General features: G+C 51.4%; 1 protein-coding gene across 2 annotated transcripts in view; it reads right to left on the bottom strand.

Moving 5' to 3' along the window:
- INPP5A (inositol polyphosphate-5-phosphatase A) overlaps positions 1 to 22,858 on the bottom strand; it is a 245,590-nt gene that overhangs the window by 169,865 nt on the left and 52,867 nt on the right. For both annotated transcript variants that reach the window (XM_063670417.1, XM_063670418.1), the window contains exon 2: positions 1,237 to 1,278. In XM_063670417.1, coding sequence (XP_063526487.1) covers positions 1,237 to 1,278 — 42 coding nt within the window. The remainder of the gene's footprint in view (positions 1 to 1,236; positions 1,279 to 22,858) is intronic.

Here is a 22,858-nt window from a genome sequence, read left to right as displayed (position 1 = left end):
GTTAAGCACACACACGTGCGCACACACACACGCACACATGTGCACACACACATCCCTGTAGGACAATGGCTTCGTCACATGGGTGTGTGTGTTAAGCACACACACGCACACACACATGCACACACACATGCCCACACACGCCATTGTCCCTATGGAGGGACTTGGATGCCGGCTACAGAACACCATTGTATGCCGGGAGCCTCACCACATGGGAGCACTGGCAGGCAGGACACAGGCCCGAGGGCACAGAGGTCCCCAGCCCTCCTGGCTGCCCCAGCTCCACCTCTGGCCCAGCACCTCAGCCCCAGGTCAGGCCACCCCCCAGGTCCCACATCCCCATGCCCCCACAGAGGGCCCCTGGGCCTCCACTCTAGTCTCCCCAGCACATCCCCAATCAACAGCCAAACACACCTGGAACAGGATTTCAGTCCCCGGCTCAGCCCTTGCCGTGGGTCTGAGCATGGAAGCAGCTCCACCGTCCAAGGCCACCTCACCCTGAAGCTGACCTCACCACCAGCCCCTGGAGCCGAGCCTGGCCACCATCATGCCCATGGCCACGTTGCCCTCCTCGCCCGCCTGGCCTCCCCCCATGCACCCAGTCCTCAGAGAGGCCTCTGGTGCCACCCCACAGGCACACTTGCTTGGCCACAGGCCCCAGGCGGCTCCTTCCATGAAGACCTGCGAGGGCACCAGCCTGTCTCTTCACAGTGGCATCTGCAGCGCCCGCATCAGAGCACAGCACAGTACTGGGCTCCATAAACACCAGCCCCATATTAGACAGGGGGTCCGTGCCTCGGTCTGGCAGTGACAGCCCGAAACCCTCCAACTGGTCACCTCCCCCAGCCCAGCGCCCACTCTCTGCACAGAGTGCACTGCATGGACTGGACCTGCTGAGAAGCACACCCAGCCTCACTGCCAGCTCTCCATGACCCCACTGGGGATGCTGACCCAGCCCTGGAGGGAGCCCCCAGGTTCTCTGCACCCTGGGGGGAGGAAGCCGGAATGTGAACAGTGAGCCCGAGGAGGATCTGGCCAGGCTCACCGGCAGGCGGGCAGTGGACCGACTGTGACCCAGAAACGTGTTGCCCAGCACAGGCAGTGGAGCTGAGAGACCCAGCCACAGCCCAGGCCTGCGCTCCCCATAGACACACCAGACTCCACGGAGGAATGCCAAAGCAAAAAGGCACCTTATGGCTAAGCAATGAATCCAAAAGAACACGTTTCAGTAGTTCTTACCTGGTAAAATTCCCGAAGCCAGTTCTTCTGCAGGTTTTCTGGCTGTAAATTAAGAAGAAAAAGAAAAGTCAGTCAGACCAATGGCACAGCCCTAAACAGACCCAGGAGAAGCTCCTGTGAAGACAACGGGGGGCAGGAGCGGAGGCGCAGCCCGGGCCCACCCTGCATGGAGGAGCTCCACCCGCACGGGGAAACCCCAGGCCCACGCGGGGACCCCGCTCTGTGTGGGGGCTCCACTCTGAAACCCCAGGCCCACGCGGGGACCCTGCTCTGTGTGGGGGCTCCGCTCTGAAACCCCAGGCCCATGTGGGGACCCCGCTCTGTGTGGGGGCTCCACTCTGAAGGCTGTCCCAGGGACATGGTGCACGATGCAGTCTGTCTTAGTAAAGTGCGGGCAGAGTCCCGCGGCCCCCACACGGGTGGCGAGGAGGGGAAGGCTCTGTGTTGCTCCAGCCTCCAGCCTCCCAGGGAAGAGACGGCTCAGCCAGTAACCCGGCTCCAACAAGCAAGATGGTGGCACCTTTCCACACCTGCCCCTGCCTGAGCCAAAGCCCCTTCACGGGCACTAGACAAAGCTGAGCTTTGCGGAGTACAAAACATCATGGTCGCACATGGCATTTCTGTGTGTTTGGGGTGAAGAGGAAGAGGCTTTTACAGAGTCCGTCACAACTGTCAGAATCTTCAGGAAGCACTTGCTAGAGCCATCAACAGAAAACCTACCCCACACCACAGGCGTGCACACACATGCACACACACGCACACACACGTGCACACACGCAAGGAAACTCCAGCCCCGCCAGAGACCCAGGCCCCAGGAAGCTCCTGGACAGAATCGGAGGAGCTAAGTGCAAGCCTGAAAATGCCACTGCTTCAGGAAAAGGGACAGCCCAGTCGCTCTCCACCCTGACTGCTCCACTGAGCCCCAGGCCACCTGGCTGCTCCTGCGCTCGGTGCCAGCTCCGGCCGAGCCATTCAAACCCAAGAGGAGGGAGGTTGCCGTGGACGAGGCTGAGAGCAAGCAATCAGCGCGAGCCGCCCACGCTCAGGAAGCACCCCAGCTCCAACATCGCCCACCATGGGGGGACGGAGTCAGCGTCTAAAAGGGTAGAGTTTCCATTTTGCGAGATAACAAGTTCTAGAGATCCCTTCAACAACAATGTGAATGTACTTAGCACTAAGGAAATGCACACTCAGAAACGGTTAAGGTGGTAAATTTAACGTTGTGGGTTTTTGCCATGATTAAAAACAATAAACAAGGCCCTGCCCCCGCTCCCATCGGGACTAAAGCCCCTGCCCTGGTCTCAGCCTCCGTGGCCGTGGGCACGGGGCCAAGGCGTGCAGGCCGCCAGTGCAGCTGGGCCCAGACTCCGCGCCCACGCAAACGCAACAGCATCGCAAGGCTGGCCACACGCCAGGCGCGCTCCTCCCTTCACTTGCTGACGGGTCTACGAACCCTAAAAAGCAGGAAGACTGAATTTTAGATAAATTAATGAAGATAAAAAAAAAACCTGACCAAGAAACAACAGCCTCACAGATCACAGGACCGAGCCGAGAACACGCTGGCTCCAGGCTTCAAGGACACACAACCCTGGCACACGCACACGCAAAGGGAGAGAATCGCCCACTGCGGCTCTGAGAGCCCCCATGCCCTGCCCTCTGGGTCCAGGGACCTCCTCGTGGGACGCACGCAACCGCCCCAGCAGGAGGGGAGGCGACTGACCCGCGCCGCTGTCCCGCCACTGAGGACCCGGCAGAAGGGGAGGTGACTGACCCGCTCCGCTGTCCCGCCACTGAGGACCCTCAGCCCACGTGGACAGCCTCCCTTGGCCCCAGCTCCTACCAGCAAGTCCCTCGAGGGTCCCAGCCCCACATCCAGCTGCAGCTACGTGCCCAGCAGCCCTGCCCAGGAGCCGCCCTAAACACCAAACGCACAAATGCGACAGCGGACACGCGGACACACCGTTCACTGTGTGCACCTCGCCCCAGTAACACACGCTCCAGCCCAATTCATGGGTCATGACCTCATTTAAGTCGTGGATATGACTTCCCCCAACATTGACTGTGGATCCACTGAGGTTAATAAGCCCAGACAGTACTAACACAGTGATCTAAACAAAGACATCCATGTTTGCTGACTGTTTATGAGGAGGCACTCAAAGGCTGTGAAATAATTAGACCAAAAGTCTAAATGAAAGATGAGAGCAAAAACACTCCAAAGAAGGAAGAGAAGAAACGTGAAAAAGGCCCTCAGTTCTTGTCTTTGGCACACACCCCTAGTCGGGGCCACTGTGACGGCCGTGGTGACCATGGGGCCCTGCCCAGGGGCCACTTTCTGGCCCACATGGCGCTGCTGCGTCTGCCTGGCTGACCCCAGCTTGGAAGCTCCCAGGGCCTCCTGGGCCCCATCCCACCATCCCACCAGCCTGCCTTGGCCTCAGTGCCACTGTGTCACTTCCGGGACATCCCCCAGGGGATCCACACCCTCCCCATCCCCAGCCCCTTCCCCATCCCTCCAGGGGATCCACACCCTCCCCGTCCCCTCCCCATCCGCAGCCCCTTCCCCATCCCTCCTGGGGATCTATTCCCTCCCCGTCCCCTCCCCATCCCCAGCCCCTTCCCTCTCCCTCCTGGGGATCCATTCCCTCCCTGTCCCCTCCCCATCCCCAGCCCCTTCCCCCTCACTCCTGGGGGATCCAAGCCCTCCCCTTCCCCTTCCCCGCCCCCTCTTAGCAGATCCACCCACTCCCCGTCCCTAGCCTCTTCCCCACTTCCTCCTGGTGGATCCACCCACTCCCCACCCCCAGCCCCTTCCCCACTCCCTCCTGGGGGATCCACTTCTTCCCCATCCCCAGTCCCTTCCCACTCCCTCCTCAGGGATCTCCCTGCTCTGTCCTCACCTGCTTCCAGTCTACACTCCATAGGCAGCCAGGGTGATTCTCAGAAAACACAAGTGGATCCACCCTCCAGGGCCCTCCTGCTCTCTCAGGGTAAAGAGCAAAGGCCTTCCAGGTCTGCGCATTCACCAGGCCCTGAGCCCGTGGCCTCCTTGCCCTCCCCTCCACCTGCTTTGCTCTGAGTCTCAGACATTTGGTCCTCTGGCCCCAGGGCCTTTGCACTCTGTCTTTGCAGATTGGCAACGACCCCCATGCCTTCACTGCTCACAGGTCTGGTCAAATACCGTCTTCTCCATCAGTTCAATTTTCCCTGGGTCACTGAGCTTCCCCAGACCAATAGGTGACCCCTAATCCCAGCCTTTTTCCATCCTGAGCAGTGAGGCTGCATCACGTTCCTTCTCTGTCTTCCCTCCGTCCAGGAAAAGGACATTTCACTCTGCAGCCCCACAGTCTACAGTGTGCAAGTAGGATAGCTTGAGGAGTTGATATGACAAGAAAACCTTTTCAACTACTATTGAGCTCTGGGCAAACACACCATAAGGAAGATTAAGACACCTCTTTCTCCCCAAACCTCACCAAATAACAAACAGGGGGAAGAGGAAGAGAAGGATGCTCCAGAGGCAACAAAACAGGGTCTGACTGCATCCTCACTCCTGAACGTAGCAGTCACGGGAAGAGAGGATGTTTGCAGGGCAAGCGTCAGAGAGAGGACCCTGACAGCACAGGGTGGGATGGAGAGGGGACCCTGACAGCACAGGGTGTGCCAGAGAGGGGACCCTGACAGTGCAGGGCAGGACTGAGAGCAGACCCTGATAGCACAGGATCACAGGGTGCGCCGGAGAGGGGACCCTGACAGCGCAGGGCGGGACGGAGAGGGGACCCTGACAGCGCAGGACGGGACGGAGAGGGGACCCTGATGGCGCAGGGCGGGACGGAGAGGGGACCCTGACGGTGCAGGGCGGGACGGAGAGGGGACCCTGACAGTGCAGGGCAGGATGGAGAGCAGACCCTGACAGCACAGGAGCACAGGGTGCGCCGGAGAGGGGACCCTGACAGCGCAGGGCAGGACTGAGAGCAGACCCTGATAGCACAGGGTGCGCCGGAGAGGGGACCCTGACAGCGCAGGGCGGGACGGAGAGGGGACCCTGACAGCGCAGGGTGGGACGGAGAGGGGACCCTGACAGCGCAGGGCGGGACGGAGAGGGGACCCTGATGGTGCAGGGCGGGACGGAGAGCAGACCCTGACAGCACAGGAGCACAGGGTGCACCGGAGAGGGGACCCTGACAGCGCAGGGCAGGACTGAGAGCAGACCCTGATAGCACAGGATCACAGGGTGCGCCGGAGAGGGGACCCTGACGGCGCAGGGCGGGACGGAGAGGGGACCCTGACGGCGCAGGGCGAGACGGAGAGGGGACCCTGACGGCGCAGGGCGGGACGGAGAGGGGACCCTGACGGCGCAGGGCGGGACGGAGAGGGGACCCTGACGGCGCAGGGCGGGACGGAGAGGGGACCCTGACGGCGCAGGGCGGGACGGAGAGGGGACCCTGATGGCGCAGGGCGGGACGGAGAGGGGACCCTGACGGCGCAGGGCAGAACTCAGGTGACACAGCAGAGCCCAGAACTCAGAAAGGAAAGACCACAGTGACCCACACCATGTCCACACAGTACAGAACCAAGGGCTGAAAACGGAGGCAGGGAAAGGTGGAACAGAGTGTCTCTGTTACAAACTAACAAAACACAAGTAATAGAATCTATTAAATCAGCAAGTGGGGCCCTGGAACTGAGAGGCTGCCTAAGAATCATACCTTCCAAACCAGAGAATTCATAAACGTGCTCTAAAATTAAAATGTATTCTTAAATGCTACATTCTTCAAGTTTAGAAAAGTTTTCTCATCCTTAGAGGAATTGTAGAGCTTTATCTCTTGCACCAATAAATATTAATCTCAAATTCAGAAGTTCCTTGAGTTTCACTTCGGTGTCTGTTTCTCCTGACAATCTGAGCAGGATTAAATTTAACTGGTGAAGCACAGCCTGTCCTCCTTGCTGGAGCTCTGCAGACTGGGATGACATTTATTCCTCGTGGACAAGTGTTCTTTCTGGGTAGTGGGAGCTGGAGTGATCTGTAATTTTCTATAGTGCATATTCTTAAGGGAAGGGGGAAACAGACCTTATAAAATGATTCCATTTTAGTGGGAAGTACTAAAAAACTGAGATGATCTTTAGCGTGTTTGCTATACAGCCCCTAATAGAGAATACCCGCATGAGAGACCAAGATGCCAGAGGCAGCCTGGCCCACAGCCGCCCAGAAGGCCCAACTCTTCCCCTTTGTAGCTTCGGAAGGCGGAGACGTCGGCAGGAGAGATTGAGGCATTTCACACTGCTGAGGGAAGAGGCATTAATTGACAAGCAATACTAGTTAAATATTTACTTCTAAAATGCTATATTAGATCCTTTCTTTATTCCACAAAGAAATTAAACTCCAGATGGATTCAGAAGATGTGAACATAAGACTTGAAACCACAAAGGAATCAGGAGAGAAAATAAGCAAATTGCTGCCGTCGTGGTAGAAAAACAGCCTTTCTAGACACAAAAGGAAAGAAAGGACCTCTGAGAGAGAACGTGCCTGTAGATTACCACCCATGGTGAACGCACTCAATAGTGGATGACAGAAAGCTTTCCCTCTAAGAGCAGGAACACCAGGACACCCGCGCTCATCACTACCATTCAACACTGCACTGAGAGGCCCAGCCTGGGCAATTAGGCAAGAAAATGAAAGAAAAGGTACCCGAATGGGAACAGAAGAAGTAAAATTATCTCTGTTCACAGACTACATGCTCTTATGTATACAAAACCCTAGAAATTCCACCAAAAAATTGATAGAAATAAGGCTGGGCGCAGTGGCTCATACCTGCAATCCCAGCACTTTGGGAGGCAGAGGCGGGTGGATCACCTGAGGTTAGGAGTTCAAGACCAGCCTGACCAACATGACAAAACCCTGTCTCTACTAAAAATACAAAAAATTAGCCAGGCATGGTGGTGCGTGCCTGTGGTCCCAGCTACTCGGGAGGCTGAGGCAGGAGAATCACCTGAATCCGGAGGCAGAGGTTGCAGTGAGCCGAGACTGTGTCACTGCACTCCAGCCTGGTGACAGAACGAGACTCCGTCACAAAAATTCAGCAATTCAGCAACGTGGCAGGATATAAGATCAACACACAAACAACACTAACAATGAACAATGTGAAAAGAAAATGTTTTAAAATCCCATTTATAACAGCATCAAAAAGAATAAAAAACTTAGAAATAAACTTAACCAAGGAGGCAAAAGACTTGAACACTGAAAACTACATAATGTTGCTGAAAGAAATTCAGATATCCATTCCGTGTTCCCAAACTGAGGAGTTAACATTATTAAGATGTTGATGCTACCCAAAGAACTCTGCAGATCCAATTCCATTTACATCAAAATCCCAATGACTTTCTTTTGCAGAAATAGAAAAATCCATGCTAAAATTCATATGGAATCTCAAGGGACCCTGAATAGCCAAAAATAGCCTTAAAAAAGAAGAACAAATTGGAAACCTCACACTTCCTTATGTGGAACTTACTACAACCTACAGTAAGCAGTCAAAACAGTGTGGTCCTGGCACAAGACAAACATGTGGACCAATGGAATGGAATAAAGAGCCTTGTATATATGGTCAAATGATTTTTGACAGTGGTGCCAAGACCATTCACTGGGGAAAAGAACAGTCCTTTCAACAAATGAGGCTGGGAAAACTGGATAACCGCATGCAAAAGAATGAAGCTGGCTTCTTACCTTACACCACAGACAAAAATTAACTCAAAATGGATCAAAAACCTAAAACTATAAAATTCTTAGAAGAAAACATAGGGGAGAAACTTTGTGACACTGGATTTGACAATGACTTCTTAAATGCAATATCCAAAGCACAGGCAACAAAAGGAAAAACAGACAAGCTGGACGTCAAACTTAACAACTTTTGTGCATCAAAAGCCACTATCAATAGGATGAAAGACAAGCCACAGGATGGAAGAGAACATCTGCAAGTCATGTGTCTGGTAACGGGTTAATATTCAGAATATATTTTTAAACCTCCTACAACTCAACAACAAAAGGACATACAACCCCATTAAAAATGGGAAAAGGACTTGAACAGTTTTCTAAAGAAGACATATGAAATGGTCAACAAGCACATGAAAGGATGTTCATTATCACTAATCATTAAGGAAATGCAAATAAAAACCATAATGAAACACCATTTCACACCCATTAGGATGGATAGGATGGATATTATACAAAATAAAACATTAAAATTGAAAAGGGAAAATAATAAGTGTTGGGATAAGATGGAGAAATGGGACCCTTGTGCACTGCTGGTGGGAATGTAACATGGTGCCATCACTATGAAGAAAAATGGCAGCTCCTCCAAAAATTAAACAGAATTACTATACAGTGAAGCAATTCCACTGCTGGCTATATTCCTGATGTGGTTTGGCTGTGTCCCCACTCAAATCTCAACTTGAATTGTATCTCCCAGAATTCCCATGTGCTGTGGGAGGGACCCAGGGGGAAGTAACTGAATTATGGGGGCCAGTCTTTCTCATGCTATTCTCATGATAGTGAATAAGTCTCATGAGATCTGATGGGTTTATCAGGGGTTTCTGCTTTTGCTTCCTTCTCATTTTCTCTTGCCACTGCTATGTAAGAAATGCCTTTTGTCTCCTGCCATGATTCTGGGGCCTCCCCAGCCATGTGGAACTGTTAAGTCCAATTAAACCTATTTTTCTTCCCAGTCTCAGGTATGTCTTTACTGGCAATGTGAAAATGAACTAATACAGTAAATTGGTACCAGGAGTGGGGTATCGCTGAAAAGATACCCGAATATGTGGAAGAGACTTTGGAACTGCATAACAGGCAGAGGTTGGAACAGTTTGAAGGGATGAGAAGAAGACAGGAAAATGTGGGAAAGTTTGGAACTTCCTAGAGACTTGCTGAATGGCTTTGCCCAAAATGCCGACAGCAATACAGACAGTAAAATCCAGGCTGAGGTGGTCTCAGATAGAGATGAGGAACTTGTTGGGAACTGGAGCGAAAGTGACCCTTGTTATGTTTTAGCAAAGAGACTGGCAGCATTTTGCCTGTCCCCTAGAGATGTGTGGAACTTTGAACTTGAGAGATGATTTAGGGTATCTGGTGGAAGGAATTTCTAAACAGCAAAACATTCAAGAGGTGACTTGAGTACTGTTAAAGGCGTTCAGTTTTATAAGGGAAGCAGAGCATAAAAGCTTGGAAAATTTGAAGCCTGAATATGTGATAGAAAAGAAAAACCTATTTTCTGGGGAGAAACTCAAGTCAGCTGCAGAAATCTGGGTAAGTAGCAAGGAGCCTGGTGTTAATCCCCAAGACCATGGGGAAAATGTTTCCAGGCTATGTCAGAGACCTTCATGGCAACACCTCCCATCACAGGCCCAGAGGCCCAGGAAGAAAAATTGGTTTCATGGGCCAGGCCCAGGATCCCCGTGATGTGTGCAGCCTAGGGTCTTGGTGACCTGCATCCCAGCCACTCCAGCCGTGGCCAAAAGGGGCCAACATACAGCTTGGGCTGTGGCTTCAGAGGGTGGAAGCCCCAAGCCTTGGCGGCTTCCAGTGGTGTTGAGCCTTCAGGTGCACAGAAGACAAGAACTGAGGTTTGGGGACCTCCGCCCAGATTTCAGAAGATGTATAGGCAAAAGTTTGCTGTGGGAGTGGGGCCCTCATGGAGAATCTCTGCTAGGGCAGTGAGGAAGGGTAATGTGGGGTCGGAGCCCCCACACAGAGTCTCTACTGGGGCAATGCCTAGTGTAGCTGTGAGAAGAGGGCCACCATCCTCCAGACCTCAGAATGGCAGATCCACCAACAGCTTGCATTGTGTGCCTGGAAAAGCCACAGACACTCAATGCCAGCCCATGAAAGCAGCCGGGAGGGAGGCTGTACCATGCAGAACCGCAGGGGCGGAGCTGCCCAAGATCATGGGAGCACACCTCTTGCATCAGTGTGACCTAGATATGAGACCGGGGGTCAAAGGAGATCATTTTGGAGCTTTAAAATTTGACTGCCCCGCTGGATTTCAGACTTGCGTGGGCCCTGTAACCCCTTTGTTTTGGCCAATTTCTCCCATTTGGAACGGCTGTATTTACCCAATACCTGTACCCCCATTGTATCCAGGAAGTAGCTAGCTTGCTTTTGATTTTACAGGCTCATACATGAAAGGGACTTGCCTTGTCTCAGATAAGACTGGACTGTGGACTTTTGGGTTAATGCTGCAATGAATTAAGACTTTGGGAGACTGTTGGGAAGGCATAACTGGTTTTGAAATGTGACGACATGAGGTTTGGAGGGGCCAGGGGTGGAATGATATGGTTTGGCTGTGTCCCCACCCAAATCTCACTTGAATTGTATCTCCCAGAATTCCTACCTGTTGAGGGAAGAACCCAGGGGGAGGTAATTGAATCATGGGGGCTGGTCTTTGCTGTGCTATTCCCATGATACTGAATAAGTCTCAAGAGATCTGATGGGCTTATCAGAGGTTTCTGCTTTTGCTTCTCTCTCATTTTCTCTTGCTGCAGCCATTTAAGACGTGCCTTTCACCTCCTGCCATGATTCTGAGGCCTCTCCAGCCATGTGGAACTATAAGTCCAATTAAGCCTCTTTTTCTTCCCAGTCTCAGGTATTTCTTTATCAGCAGCATGAAAATGAACTAATACAATTCCCAAAAGAACTGAAAGCAGGAACTTAGACACCCACAATCAGCCAAAAGCTAGAAGAAACCCAAGTGTCCATCCACGGACAAATGGATAAAATGTGGTCTATCCACATAATTCGGTATTCTGTCTATGCAGCAACCTTGAGAACATTATGCCAAACACAAAAAGACAAAGATTGTATGATCCCACTCATGTGAGATATCTGGAGTCATCAGATTCATGGAGACAGAAAGTAAAATGTTGGTGACAAAGGAGCTGGGGGCGGACAGGGACTCAGTGTTTAACGAGGACAGAGCTGCAGTTTTACAAGATAACAAGAGATCTGGAGATGGATGGCAGTGATGGTTACACAACATTATGAATGCATTTCATGCCACTGAATTGCATCCTTAAACATGGTTAAGATGGAAAATTTTATACGTATTTTACCGCATTAAAAAGGTGGAGGTAATCCCCATAGCCACAGCGCCACTCAAGCAGCCAAGCCACACGCTGAGGCTTCACACGTCTGAGAGCTGCACTTTACTCACCTCATATAAAATGAAAAAAAGAGAAAGTCCTGACCCTAGCAGTAGGAAGGGTAGGTCCCAGACGCCCAAGTGAAATCAAACAGAAACTGCAATTGAAATTAAAACGACAATAAATCTGAGACCTGCCCAAAAGGCCCAGAGTCACTACGCATAGCACAGCCCCGGAGCAAGCACCACAGGCCCAGAGTCACTACGCGTAGCACAGTCCTGCAGTGAGAGGCGACAGCGTGCTGGCAGTCCTCAGAGCCCTCACTTGCTCTTGGCGCCTCCTCTGCCTGGGCTCCCACTTTGGCGGCACTTGAGGAGCCCTTCAGCCCCCCGCTGCACTGTGGCAGCCCCTTTCTGGGCTGGCCAAGGCCGGAGCCGGCTCCCTCAGCTTGCAGGGAGGTGTGGAGGGAGAGGCGCGAGCAGGAACCAGGGTTGCGTGCGGCGCTTGCGGGCCAGCTGGAGTTCCGGGTGGGCGTGGGCTTGGCGGCCCCGCACTCGGAGCAGCCAGCCAGCCCTGCCGGCCCCGGGCAATGAGGGGCTTAGCACCTGGGCCAGTGGCTGCAGAGGGTGTACTGGGTCCCCCAGCAGTGCCAGCCCACCGGCGCTGCACTCCATTTCTCACCGGGCCTTAGCTGCCTTCCTGCGGGGCAGGCCTCGGGACTGCAGCCCGCCATGCCTGAGCCTTCCCCCGCCTCCGTGGGTTCCTGTGCAGCCCCAGCCTCCCTGACAAGCGCCGCCCCCGGCTCCACGGTGCCCAGTCCCATCGACCGCCCAAGGGCTGAGGAGTGTGAGCACATGGCGCGGGACTGGCAGGCAGCTCCACCTGCAGCCCCAGTGCGGGATCCACCGAGTGAAGCCAGCTGAGCTCCTGAGTCTGCTGGGGATGTGGAGAGTCTTTATGTCTAGCTCAGGGATTGTAAACACACCAATCAGCACCCTGTGTCTAGCTCAGGGTTTGTGAGTGCACCAATCAACACTCTGTATCTAGCTGCTCTGGTGGGGCCTTGGAGAACCTTTATGTCTAGCTCAGGGACTGTAAATACACCAATCGGCACTCTGTATCTAGCTCAAGGTTTGTAAACACACCAATCAGCACCCTGTGTTTAGCTCAAGGTTTGTGAATGCACCAATCGACACTCTGTATCTAGCTGCTCTGGTGGGGTCTTGGGGAACCTTTGTGTCAATACTCTGTATCTAACTAATCTGATGGGGATGTGGAGTAGCTCAGGGATTGTAAACGCACCAATCAGCGCCCTGTCAAAACAGGCCACTCGGCTCTACCAATCAGCAGGATGTGGGTGGGGCCAGATAAGAGAATAAAAGCAGGCTGCCCGAGCCAGCATTAGCAACCTGCTCCGGTCCCCTTCCACACTGTGGAAGCTTTGTTCTTTCACTCTTTGCAATAAATCTTGCTACTGCTCACTCTTTGGGTCCATACTGCTTTTATGAGCTGTAACACTCACCACGAAGGTCTGCAGCTTCACTCCTGAAGCCAACGAGACCACGAGCCCACCGGGAGGAATGAACAACTCCAGATGCAGCGCCCTAAGAGCTATAACACTCACTACGAAGGACTGCGGCTCCACTCCTGAGCCAGCGAGACTACAAACTCACCAGAAGGAAGAAACTCTGAACACATCCAAACATCAGAAGGAACAAACTCCAGATGCGCCACCTTAAGAGCTGTAACACTCACCACAAGGGTCCGCGGCTTCATTCTTGAAGTCAGTGAGACCAAGAACCCACCAATTCCGGACACAGCAGCACGTACCACAGGCCCAGAGTCACTACGCGTACCACAGCCCCACAGCACGCACCCACAGGCCCAGAGTCACTACGCGTACCACAGCTCCGCAGCACACACCAAAGGACAAAACACTGGAAACAGAGGAACAAGCAGACACGAGCAATGGACACAGACGTTAATACAGTTTTTACAAACACTCTGCATATAAACATATCCCCATCCAACATGTAACACTATTGTTTAACTTGCCTAATGCATTCATGAAGATGTGTAAGAAATTATATAATTTCTTAAAATTCACAACTGAAATGACAATATAATATCCCAGTAAGTGACTCAAATTTTATCCCACTGAATGTAAGGACTTTCACAACAAACCACAATATCCTCAATGAAGAAAATCTGGATGTAGAAACTTCCCACCACCTGCAGGAACAGGGGAGACAGCCTGAGTCCTTGTGGATGAGCTGACAGACCACATCCAGACACCCTGACACATCTTCTGAGACTGTCTGAGATAAGAGAGGACAGTAGCACAAACACAGAGAAGAACAGAAAAGGTTCTGTCACTTAGGGCTTCAAATTACTAGAAAATAAACCCTCGGCCATGAAAACAGAAGCAAGTGCACATGCAGACACACACGCGCACACGCACTCACATGCACACACGCATGCACACATGCACACGTGCATATACCCATGCACACACATGCAAACATGCACGCATACACACACACGTACAGAAGCCTGCACACATGCATGCACACACATGCACACACACACATGCACACACGTACAGGAGCCTGCACACAAACACATGTGCATGCACACACACATGCATGCACACATGTGCACACACATGCATGCACACATGCACGCACACATGCACACACACACAGACACATGCACAGGAGCCTGCAAACACACGTGCATGCACACACTCACATGCACACACACACGCACACTCATGCACACATGCACACAAGCAAACACATGCACGCACACAAATGCGCACATGTACAGGAGCCTGTACACACACGTGCATGCATACACAGGTACACAAACATGCACACACATGCACACACACTTGGGCGTCCTCTTCTGCCAAGATCAAAGACAAAAAAGAAATTTTGAATGTACATGTGCCAGAAGCTTTTATAAAATTAGACCCTGCCTACCATGACACCCTTTAATTGAGGGCCATTCATCCTGCCCAAACTGGTCTTTACTGGGCTACGCTGCCATGCCACGTCCATGTAGCTGTCCCACTGGGTGATGGGCACAAACCAGAGAGACTGGACCCTTTCCCAGGAGCAGCTCTGGTAAGAAGTCCTTGGAGGTACAGCCATGTTTGGTTAATGTAGTTATTTTTAAAACCACTGAAGTGAGAGTAAAAGTTAAACAAACTAGGTCTTAAAGAAATGCTCAAATTTCAGCCCACAGGCCAAGCAGCTCTGCGTGTGTTCAGCCACCATATGAAAGAAAGCTCATGCCTTCTTTTTCTCTTAAACACCCAAAAATTCTTCTCTTGGTCTCAAAGAATGCAAAAACTATGAAAATATGGGAAATGTTAAAAAAAAAAAAAACCTCATTCCTTTCAAATGTGGAACTCTATTTCTGGGAGTCAGTCCTTAAAAAAGTAATTCTAAAGAGCAAAAATGCTCTGTCAACAAAGAAGTTCATAATAGCATCATTTATAAGAGAATTACAATTAGAATACTGCAGAAGAATATTACAGAAGGCAACTCAATAAAGAAAGTTACACAGGGCGTCCATGGAAGGAAAGAAGAGGGAGGCATCAAAAACAAATTTATTGGATAAAACATGACGTGGAGATAGACAGGGTGCCAGTGATAAACACCACAATGTGGGTAAGGAAGGCAGTGAACTACACACTCACCAACAAACACCGCAATGTGGGTAAGGAAGGCAGTGAACTACACACTCACCAACAAACACCGCAATGTAGGTAAGAAAGGCAGTGAGCTACACACTCACCAACAAACACCGCAATGTAGGTAAGAAACGCAGTGAGCTACACACTCACCAACAACACCGCAATGTAGGTAAGAAAGGCAGTGAGCTACACACTCACCAACAAACACCGCAATGTAGGTAAGAAAGGCAGTGAGCTACACACTCACCAACAAACACCGCAATGTAGGTAAGAAAGGCAGTGAGCTACACACTCACCAACAAACACCGCAATGTAGGTAAGAAAGGCAGTGAGCTACACACTCACCAACAAACACCGCAATGTAGGTAAGAAAGGCAGTGAGCTACACACTCACCAACAAACACCGCAATGTAGGTAAGAAAGGCAGTGAGCTACACACTCACCAACAAGCACCACAATGTAGGTGAGGATGGCAGTGAACTACACAGTTACCAGTGGTTAAAATAACAAGTATTAGGTATATGTTATCAAAGTAAAGATTTACAATGAGCACACACTGACATGGAAGACACTTATACCCTAAAAAAATGGATTGAACACAAAATAAATCACACCTCACACAAGCCCCCACCGGCAGCGAGCAGCCCAGATGGCCACCTGCAGACGTGGCCCCCTTCCTTGCTGTGACCGATACAAAGGCACAGCTGGCCCCCGAGGGTCCGCGGGGACTCCAGAAAGGGCGCCAGCACGTCACAGGAGCCCCTCATGCCGAGTGCTGTCAGCGCTCCCAACGGTATTCTCAATAGGAAAAGGGAAAAAGACAGAAAAAAACGCCCAAAGGTTGGAGTGGGTATTTGAGGCAGAGGTATTTGTTTTTCTCTTCTTTATTTTTAACATGCCTATAATCATCATGTATTACTTTCCTATTTTTTAACTCTTAATTTTAAAGGCTTTAGGAAGAAGAAAACAATGAAAGCCACTTTGGCCAGCATCTTAAATAACTGCCTGTCACTAAGAGCGATAACAAAGGGCAAATGGCAGACGGGGAGAACCATGGAGAACCTCATACAGCCTGCAGGGCTGGCAGGGGGACCGCCTACCAGAGAGCTCCAGGCAGGCAGCTGTAGGGCAGAGGTCCCCACCTCAGGAAGAGCTGCTACAACTGAGCCAGCAAAGACAACCACCCAAACACACATGCCACACACATGCAGGCACACACACCCACCACGCCACACATATGCACCACACACACACACATGCACCACACACCACCCATGCACAGGCACACAAATGCACCCCACACACTCACATACCACACACCTATGCGTGTGGGCACACCTACACACACACGCATGCACCACACACCACCGGTGCACAGGCACGCAAACACACCCCACACACTCACCACATGCCTATGCGTGCAGGCAGACCTACACACACACGCATGCACCACACACCACCCGTGCACAGGCATGCAAACGCACCCCACACACTCACCACACACCTATGCATGTGGGCACACCTACACACACACGTTCAAAAACCACCTAGGCTGTTGCTACAGGACTGGTCGGTGCAGATGACGGAATGTTTCCACCAACGCAGGAAGTCTCAGTACGTTCTGCAGTGATGGACACGTTCTAGACCTGCACTAGCCACGTCTGTCCTTTAAATGAGGCTACTGGTGACTGAACAATTTTTTTATTGTACGTAATTTTAGTTCATTTAAATTTTAACAATCACATGTGGTTAGAGGCTACATTACTACACAGCACAGCTCTAGATCACGGCTCAAGAAGGAAAGCTCTAAGTTCCTATTATGAGACAAACATAACATTGGCATATAAACAGGATGAAGACAGAAGGGAAGCCTTCAAACCAGCTTCATGTGTGCACTCATGTGTGTGCCGTGACACACACACCCCAAAGATCCAGCAGCACGTTAAAAACTTCACACATAGTAAGCAAGCGAGTGACTATTCTATACACACATGGATGATTCACTGTTAGGAAAACTGCTAATACATCTGATCATACCAACAGATCTAAAAAAGTCTAATGATTATCTTTATAATTCCTGGCAAACTTAAAGAATTCCAGTTATGGTTGCAACACATAAGAGCTTTGAAAATTTCCAAAATTAGTGCCAGACACCAAACCACAGATCCATGAAGCCCAGAGAATATCAAGCAGAATAAATCCCAAACAATCTATACCTAGGCAGATCATATCCCAATTGTAGAAAATCACAAACAAAGAAAATCTTGAAAGAAGCAAGAAAAAAATACATCTTAGCTATAGAGGAACAAGGACAAGAATTAGAGTGAACTTGTCAACAGAAACCACACCAGCAAGAAGAGAGTGGAGGGACAAGCCCCCGACCCCAGTCATGTGCGCAGCAAAATCATCCTTCAAAAGTGAAAGAAAAATAAACTTTCTCACACAAAAAAGTAGACATGCCCTGTAAGTCATGTTTAGAAAGTTCTTCAGAGAGGAGAATATGACACAAGTCAAAATTCTGGATGTACATAGGAAAGGAAGAATGATGGAGAAGGAATAAATGAAGGTTAATTTTTTTTAAGTTTACTGAAAAGTTCTTCAATTAAAGTCAACAACCATCCGTCATAAAATTGTAATGCAGGATTCCAGCAGGCCCGCAGGGCTCCCCACGCCCTGGCATTCGCATCCAGGGTAATCCCTGTCCTCAGTGCAGGTGGGACCTATGAACCGGGGAAGACGGCGCGCCCATGCACAGGCTGAGGCAAAGGTGAAAGGGTCAGGCAGACGTAATGAAGCTCCATCTCCAGCTGATCTTAGGTTAATCAAAAGGGAGATAATCCTGGGTGGCTCTCATCTTATCGAAGAGCCACTTCAGAGTGAGTCTAAAGGTCTGAGACTGTAAGCAGAGGGCAGTCTCTCCCCCGTGGGCTCTGGCACAAGAAGCTGTGAGTCCTACAACCACAGGGAAATGGTATCTGCCAAGCACCCGAGGCAGTCTGAGGGCAGTCCCTGCCTAGTTGGGCCTCCAGGTGAGAACACAGCCCCCTGAGAACAGGCAACCCGACTGCAGCCGTGTGAGACCTGAGCAAAGGACCCAGCAGGCTGAGCCCCGATCTCCACCCTACAGAAGCATGAAACAACAAACTGGTGTTATTTTAAGCCACGACGTCTGCGGCCACCTGTTACACAGCACAGAAAGCCCTGCGTGTGCCTCAGATTAGGACTATACATGTCTGTATCAGAAAATAAAATTAATATTATTTTAAACATTTTTGGCCAGGCATGGTGGCTCACGCCTGTGATCCGAGCACTTTGGGAAGCCAAGGGGGGTGATCACCTGAGATCAGGAGTTTGTGACCAGCCTGGCCAATATCATGAAACCCCATCTTTACTAAAAACAGCTGGGTGTGGTGGCGCACGCCTGTAGTCCCAGCTACTCGGGACGCTGAGGCAGGAGAATCGCTTGAACCCGGGAGGTGGAAGCTGCAGTGAGCTGAGGTCGTGCCACTGCACTCCAGCCTGGGCCACAGAGCAAGACTCCATTTCAAAACAAACAAACAAACATTTTTGCCCCACTTAGGTTTTGTTTTGATATAATGTCTACAGTAAGACCCCAATTTAAACCTTTCCCCGAATAGTTAACAAACTACCTTACAATGGATTGTTAAACTGTACGAATCCTCCTGTTCCTCACGCTACTATGTAGTCAACCTGTCCCTCCCTCTCTCAGGTAGCTTTACCAAATGTGTGCTTCATTTATGTTTTCAAACTGTTGCCATTTCCTTAATTTACTGTCTTTCTGGGTTTTTTTTCTGTATTTTATTCAATAATTTTTGGATATATATAATCCTTCCATAATTCCCTCATTTATGGCACAGTTCTATACTCTAGCCTTATGAGTGAAACGCTTTGTCTGTTCACTGTTATTACTTCTTGTTTAATAGCAACCACGCTGAATACCACGCTGAATACCATATGAGACGTGGATTCGAAACATCCCACCCTACACACGCTGATACCTCATCCCAGAGCCGGCTCCTTCCTCCCGGGCAAACCCAGCCATTCCCTGGGACACGGAAACACAGCAAGGGCACCCGTTACGCTCAGTGCCATTTCAACTGACATATCGGGGGAGGGAATGAGACCCGAAAGGGAACACACGTGGAGGCGCAGCTCCGGTAAAGGAGACCTGAGCTCCCTGCACCTGCGGACGGCATCACAGCACACCTGGAGGAGCAGAGAAGCAGGGAGAAAAAGGACAACAAGAGAATCCAGGAAAGCAGCAGGTCCCGAAATTAACAGACAAAACAACAGCCATCACAAGACACCAACAAAAACCAGGCAGAAGGCCTGCTGGAAGAGAAGGCCCGCTTCCAATGCAACAAGGAAAAGGGTAACCTCACAAATGACCTTTTGCACATGTGAACATTGTGTAAGAGAAAAACTTTAAGACATTCCTGAAGGAAACGAACAAAAGCTTTGAGTCCATGAAAAGACCCCTCTTGTTTCCAGGGACCGTGACTCAGCGCCATAAAGCTGTCAGTGCTCTCCAAGCGAGCGCAGAAATAGCCCTGGCCCTGTCCCACCGCCTGCCAGCGGCCCGCCCCCGCCCAGCCCAAACGAGACAAGGTGATTCTAAAGTTCATATGGAAAAATAAACTATGACTCAAAATCCAAACACAATCTTTAAAAAGAGTAAGTCAACTCTAACTTTTTTTAAACTTTGGCATGGCAAAATCAAAAGACAAATGTCAAACTGGTTGAAAATATTTGCAATATATATCACAGATAATTAATCTTCTTGCAATTGAAAGAACTCTTAAAAGTCAAGGGAAAATACAAAAAAAAAAAAAACTGATGGAAAAACGGGCAAAGGACCCATAGAGGAGTCACAGAAGATCCCCGAATGGCGTCATACACATGAAGAGCCTCCTCCCGCCAAGCTGGGAGTGGGGTGATGCCGCCTTCCCTGTGACAACAGCCTGGGCCCCCAGAGCTGGCGGCATGAGAAGTGCCCAAGCTCACCTTGGTAATGTTCCTGCCCAAAATCTCTAAGTGAAAACCATGGAGCAACCAACTACCTAGCTAACCACGGACAGGACACAGCTAACCACGGAGCGAGCAATGACCACAGCGACCCACACGCGGGCTGCCCTAAAGACAAGTGGGCTAGACTCTTTCAGATGGCAATGCCAGAAAGAGCAAAGCAGGGGGCCGAGATGAAAAGACTCAAACACTCATGACCTCCAAAGACGGCACGTGGCCCCCGCATACATCCAGGAAGAGGAAGAGGGGACTCAACACTACCGAGGCTGTCTGGAAGCAACGGGGTGCAGTGATTCTAGACGCGACACTTGAGATCACTGCACAGAGGACCCATCGCTGGAAGGTGCGACCGGCATGGTGGTTGGAACGTCCTTGAACGCAGGCCCCGCTGACATCTTTACACGTGTCGCAATGTCCGCACCTGTGTTCCAACAGTGTCTCCCCCACACTCCTCTGTGCCCCAGGAGGTGTTGGACACAGCCAGCCTCACTTCCCGGCCTCCCTGCCGGCAGACAGCTGCTGGAAACCACCTGTACTCCCAGCACGGACAGTGTGGGCGACATCATGGAGGCCGCACTGTCCCTCCCCACACAGAACGGCATCACCACAGACGGAGACGATACTATCCCTCCCCACACAGGACGGCGTCACCACGGATGGAGGCCACACTGTCCCTCCCCACAGGATGGCATCTGACCACTGCAGGAGGCCCCATCCCTGGCGTCCCTCGCCAGCTGCACACCTTGACCAATTATTTCAAGCCAACGTCTGGAAAGCCCAGGTGCCATAACTCTCAGCCACCTTCCAGCCTCCACTTGTAAGACCCCATCCTTTTCCAGCCGTGTTGACGATGTGAAACCATCTGTGCAGGAGCCGTGGGTCCCATCAAGGGGCTCCCTGAGGCCTGGCGTGGCATTGCACGTCGGCGCCCTCCCACCACGCCCTGCCCCAGCCTCCTCTGTGACCCCGCTGTGCTGGTGCCAGGCGTGGCCCTGGGTGGGGGCTGTGGGCTCCCTGGCATGGCATAACCTGCATCACCCCTAACCCCACAACACCCCTCGCACTGCTGGTCTGCACAGGGCAAGAGTGGAAAGCCAGGAGCGTCTCTTGGAGTCCGAGGCCACCTCTGGTCTGCTCTCTGAAGGCCATGAGACAACACCGTTTGGGAGGACAGGGCAGCACGGCCATCCCTCTCCCACTCACCAAGCACTGCCTGGGCCCTGGCTGGCAGGGAGCACATGGGGTGCTGGGACACACACGACCCACAAGCTGTGCAGTGGACACCGGCAAGAAACCTCCACAGGCAGAAGGCTTCCCAGGGTGGGACTCCGTCCCAACAGGAAGAAAATGCTGGAAGCAGTGGAGGCTGTGGCCAGTGGGGCCTGAGGAAGGACAGGAGGGGCTAGTGCCTCGGCTTAGACGGCGGCCCCTGCCGGAGGCCCTGGCAAAGGGACCCTCAGTGTTAGGGACGAGGTGCCCACATTCTGACCCACCATCCAGGACCTTCTGCAAACTTCACCCTCCCTTTGCCTCAAGAACCCGCACGGCAAGCCCAGTGGGAAGGCACTCCCATGGCTGTCCTCGAGCCCGCGTGCGCACATGGCCCTGCAGGGTGTGGGTGCTGCCTATCAAACGACCCCAGCGCTCCCTCAGCAGGCAGGCACAGTGAACGCCTGGTCAGAAGGACTAGTGGGCTTCAGAGACTGGGCAGGAACCCTGCACGTGGCGCAGATGTGGATTCCAATCCACAAAAGCCGGGAGGCCTGGGGCAGCAGCCCCCACACCCTGGACCACACCCCACACTCCAAGAAAGTGACCACTGATGGCGACACACACCAGAACACGGGACCACATCTCACACACCAAGAAACTGACCACCATGACAACACACACCAGAACGCGGGACCACACCCCACACTCCAAGAAACAGTGACCACTGATGGCGACATACACCAGAAAGCAGGACCACAACCCACACTCCAAGAAACGGCAACCACCGATGGCGACACACACCAAAACGTCAATTCATTTCCTTCCAAAGACTTCCTTAAAACTTTCAAATACAAGTCATTTAAAAAAAAGCACTGTGGGTGCCTTAACCCTATAGACGCAGCACAGGCCAAGGCCTCCTGGGGACACAGGGTGGGCGCCATGCTGGGGGGGGGTACCCAGGGCCGTGCTGCTGATTCCTCAGGAAATCCTGCCCCGCGCGACTCGCTTATCCCTGTGGAAAAGCATTTCCTTTCATGAGAAAAGTCCTCTTGTCTGTGCAGCCATAAATACACTGCAGCTAAAAATAGTTTTGTAAAAGGAAGTAACGACTGGGCCTTCCACCAAATGAGAAGCACAAACTGTGTCCAGGCGGTGCGGGAGGAAGGCCCGTGAGAAAGGACCAGTCTGCAAGCTGCGTCTCCCGAGTAGGACAGAGAGCTGTCTCGAAATTCAGTTTTCTCTCACAATATTATTCCTGTTAGCTGAACCTCACAGAAAAAGAGAACTAAAAAAGAAAACGGGGACACAGAGGAACAGATACCTTCCGATGAAAGATAATTCAGAAATCTCCTCTTTCATCAAATACAGAGACAAAATCAGCTTAAGTCTCTACACATGAGGGCAGATTTCCCCAAAAGATGTATGCTAGCAAACTTAATCCACTGGGAAAAGGGCTGTATACCCTAGAATATATTTAAAATGACAACTTATCATTAGAGAGGATCAAATTCTTTTTTTTTTTTTTTTTTTTTTTTTTGAGAT

The sequence above is a fragment of the Pongo pygmaeus genome, chromosome 8 (genome assembly GCF_028885625.2).
Source record: "Pongo pygmaeus isolate AG05252 chromosome 8, NHGRI_mPonPyg2-v2.0_pri, whole genome shotgun sequence".
In the NCBI taxonomy this organism is placed as follows: domain Eukaryota; kingdom Metazoa; phylum Chordata; class Mammalia; order Primates; family Hominidae; genus Pongo; species Pongo pygmaeus.
Note: the sequence above shows the minus strand (reverse complement) of the source record. Positions and strands in the feature narration are given on the sequence as shown.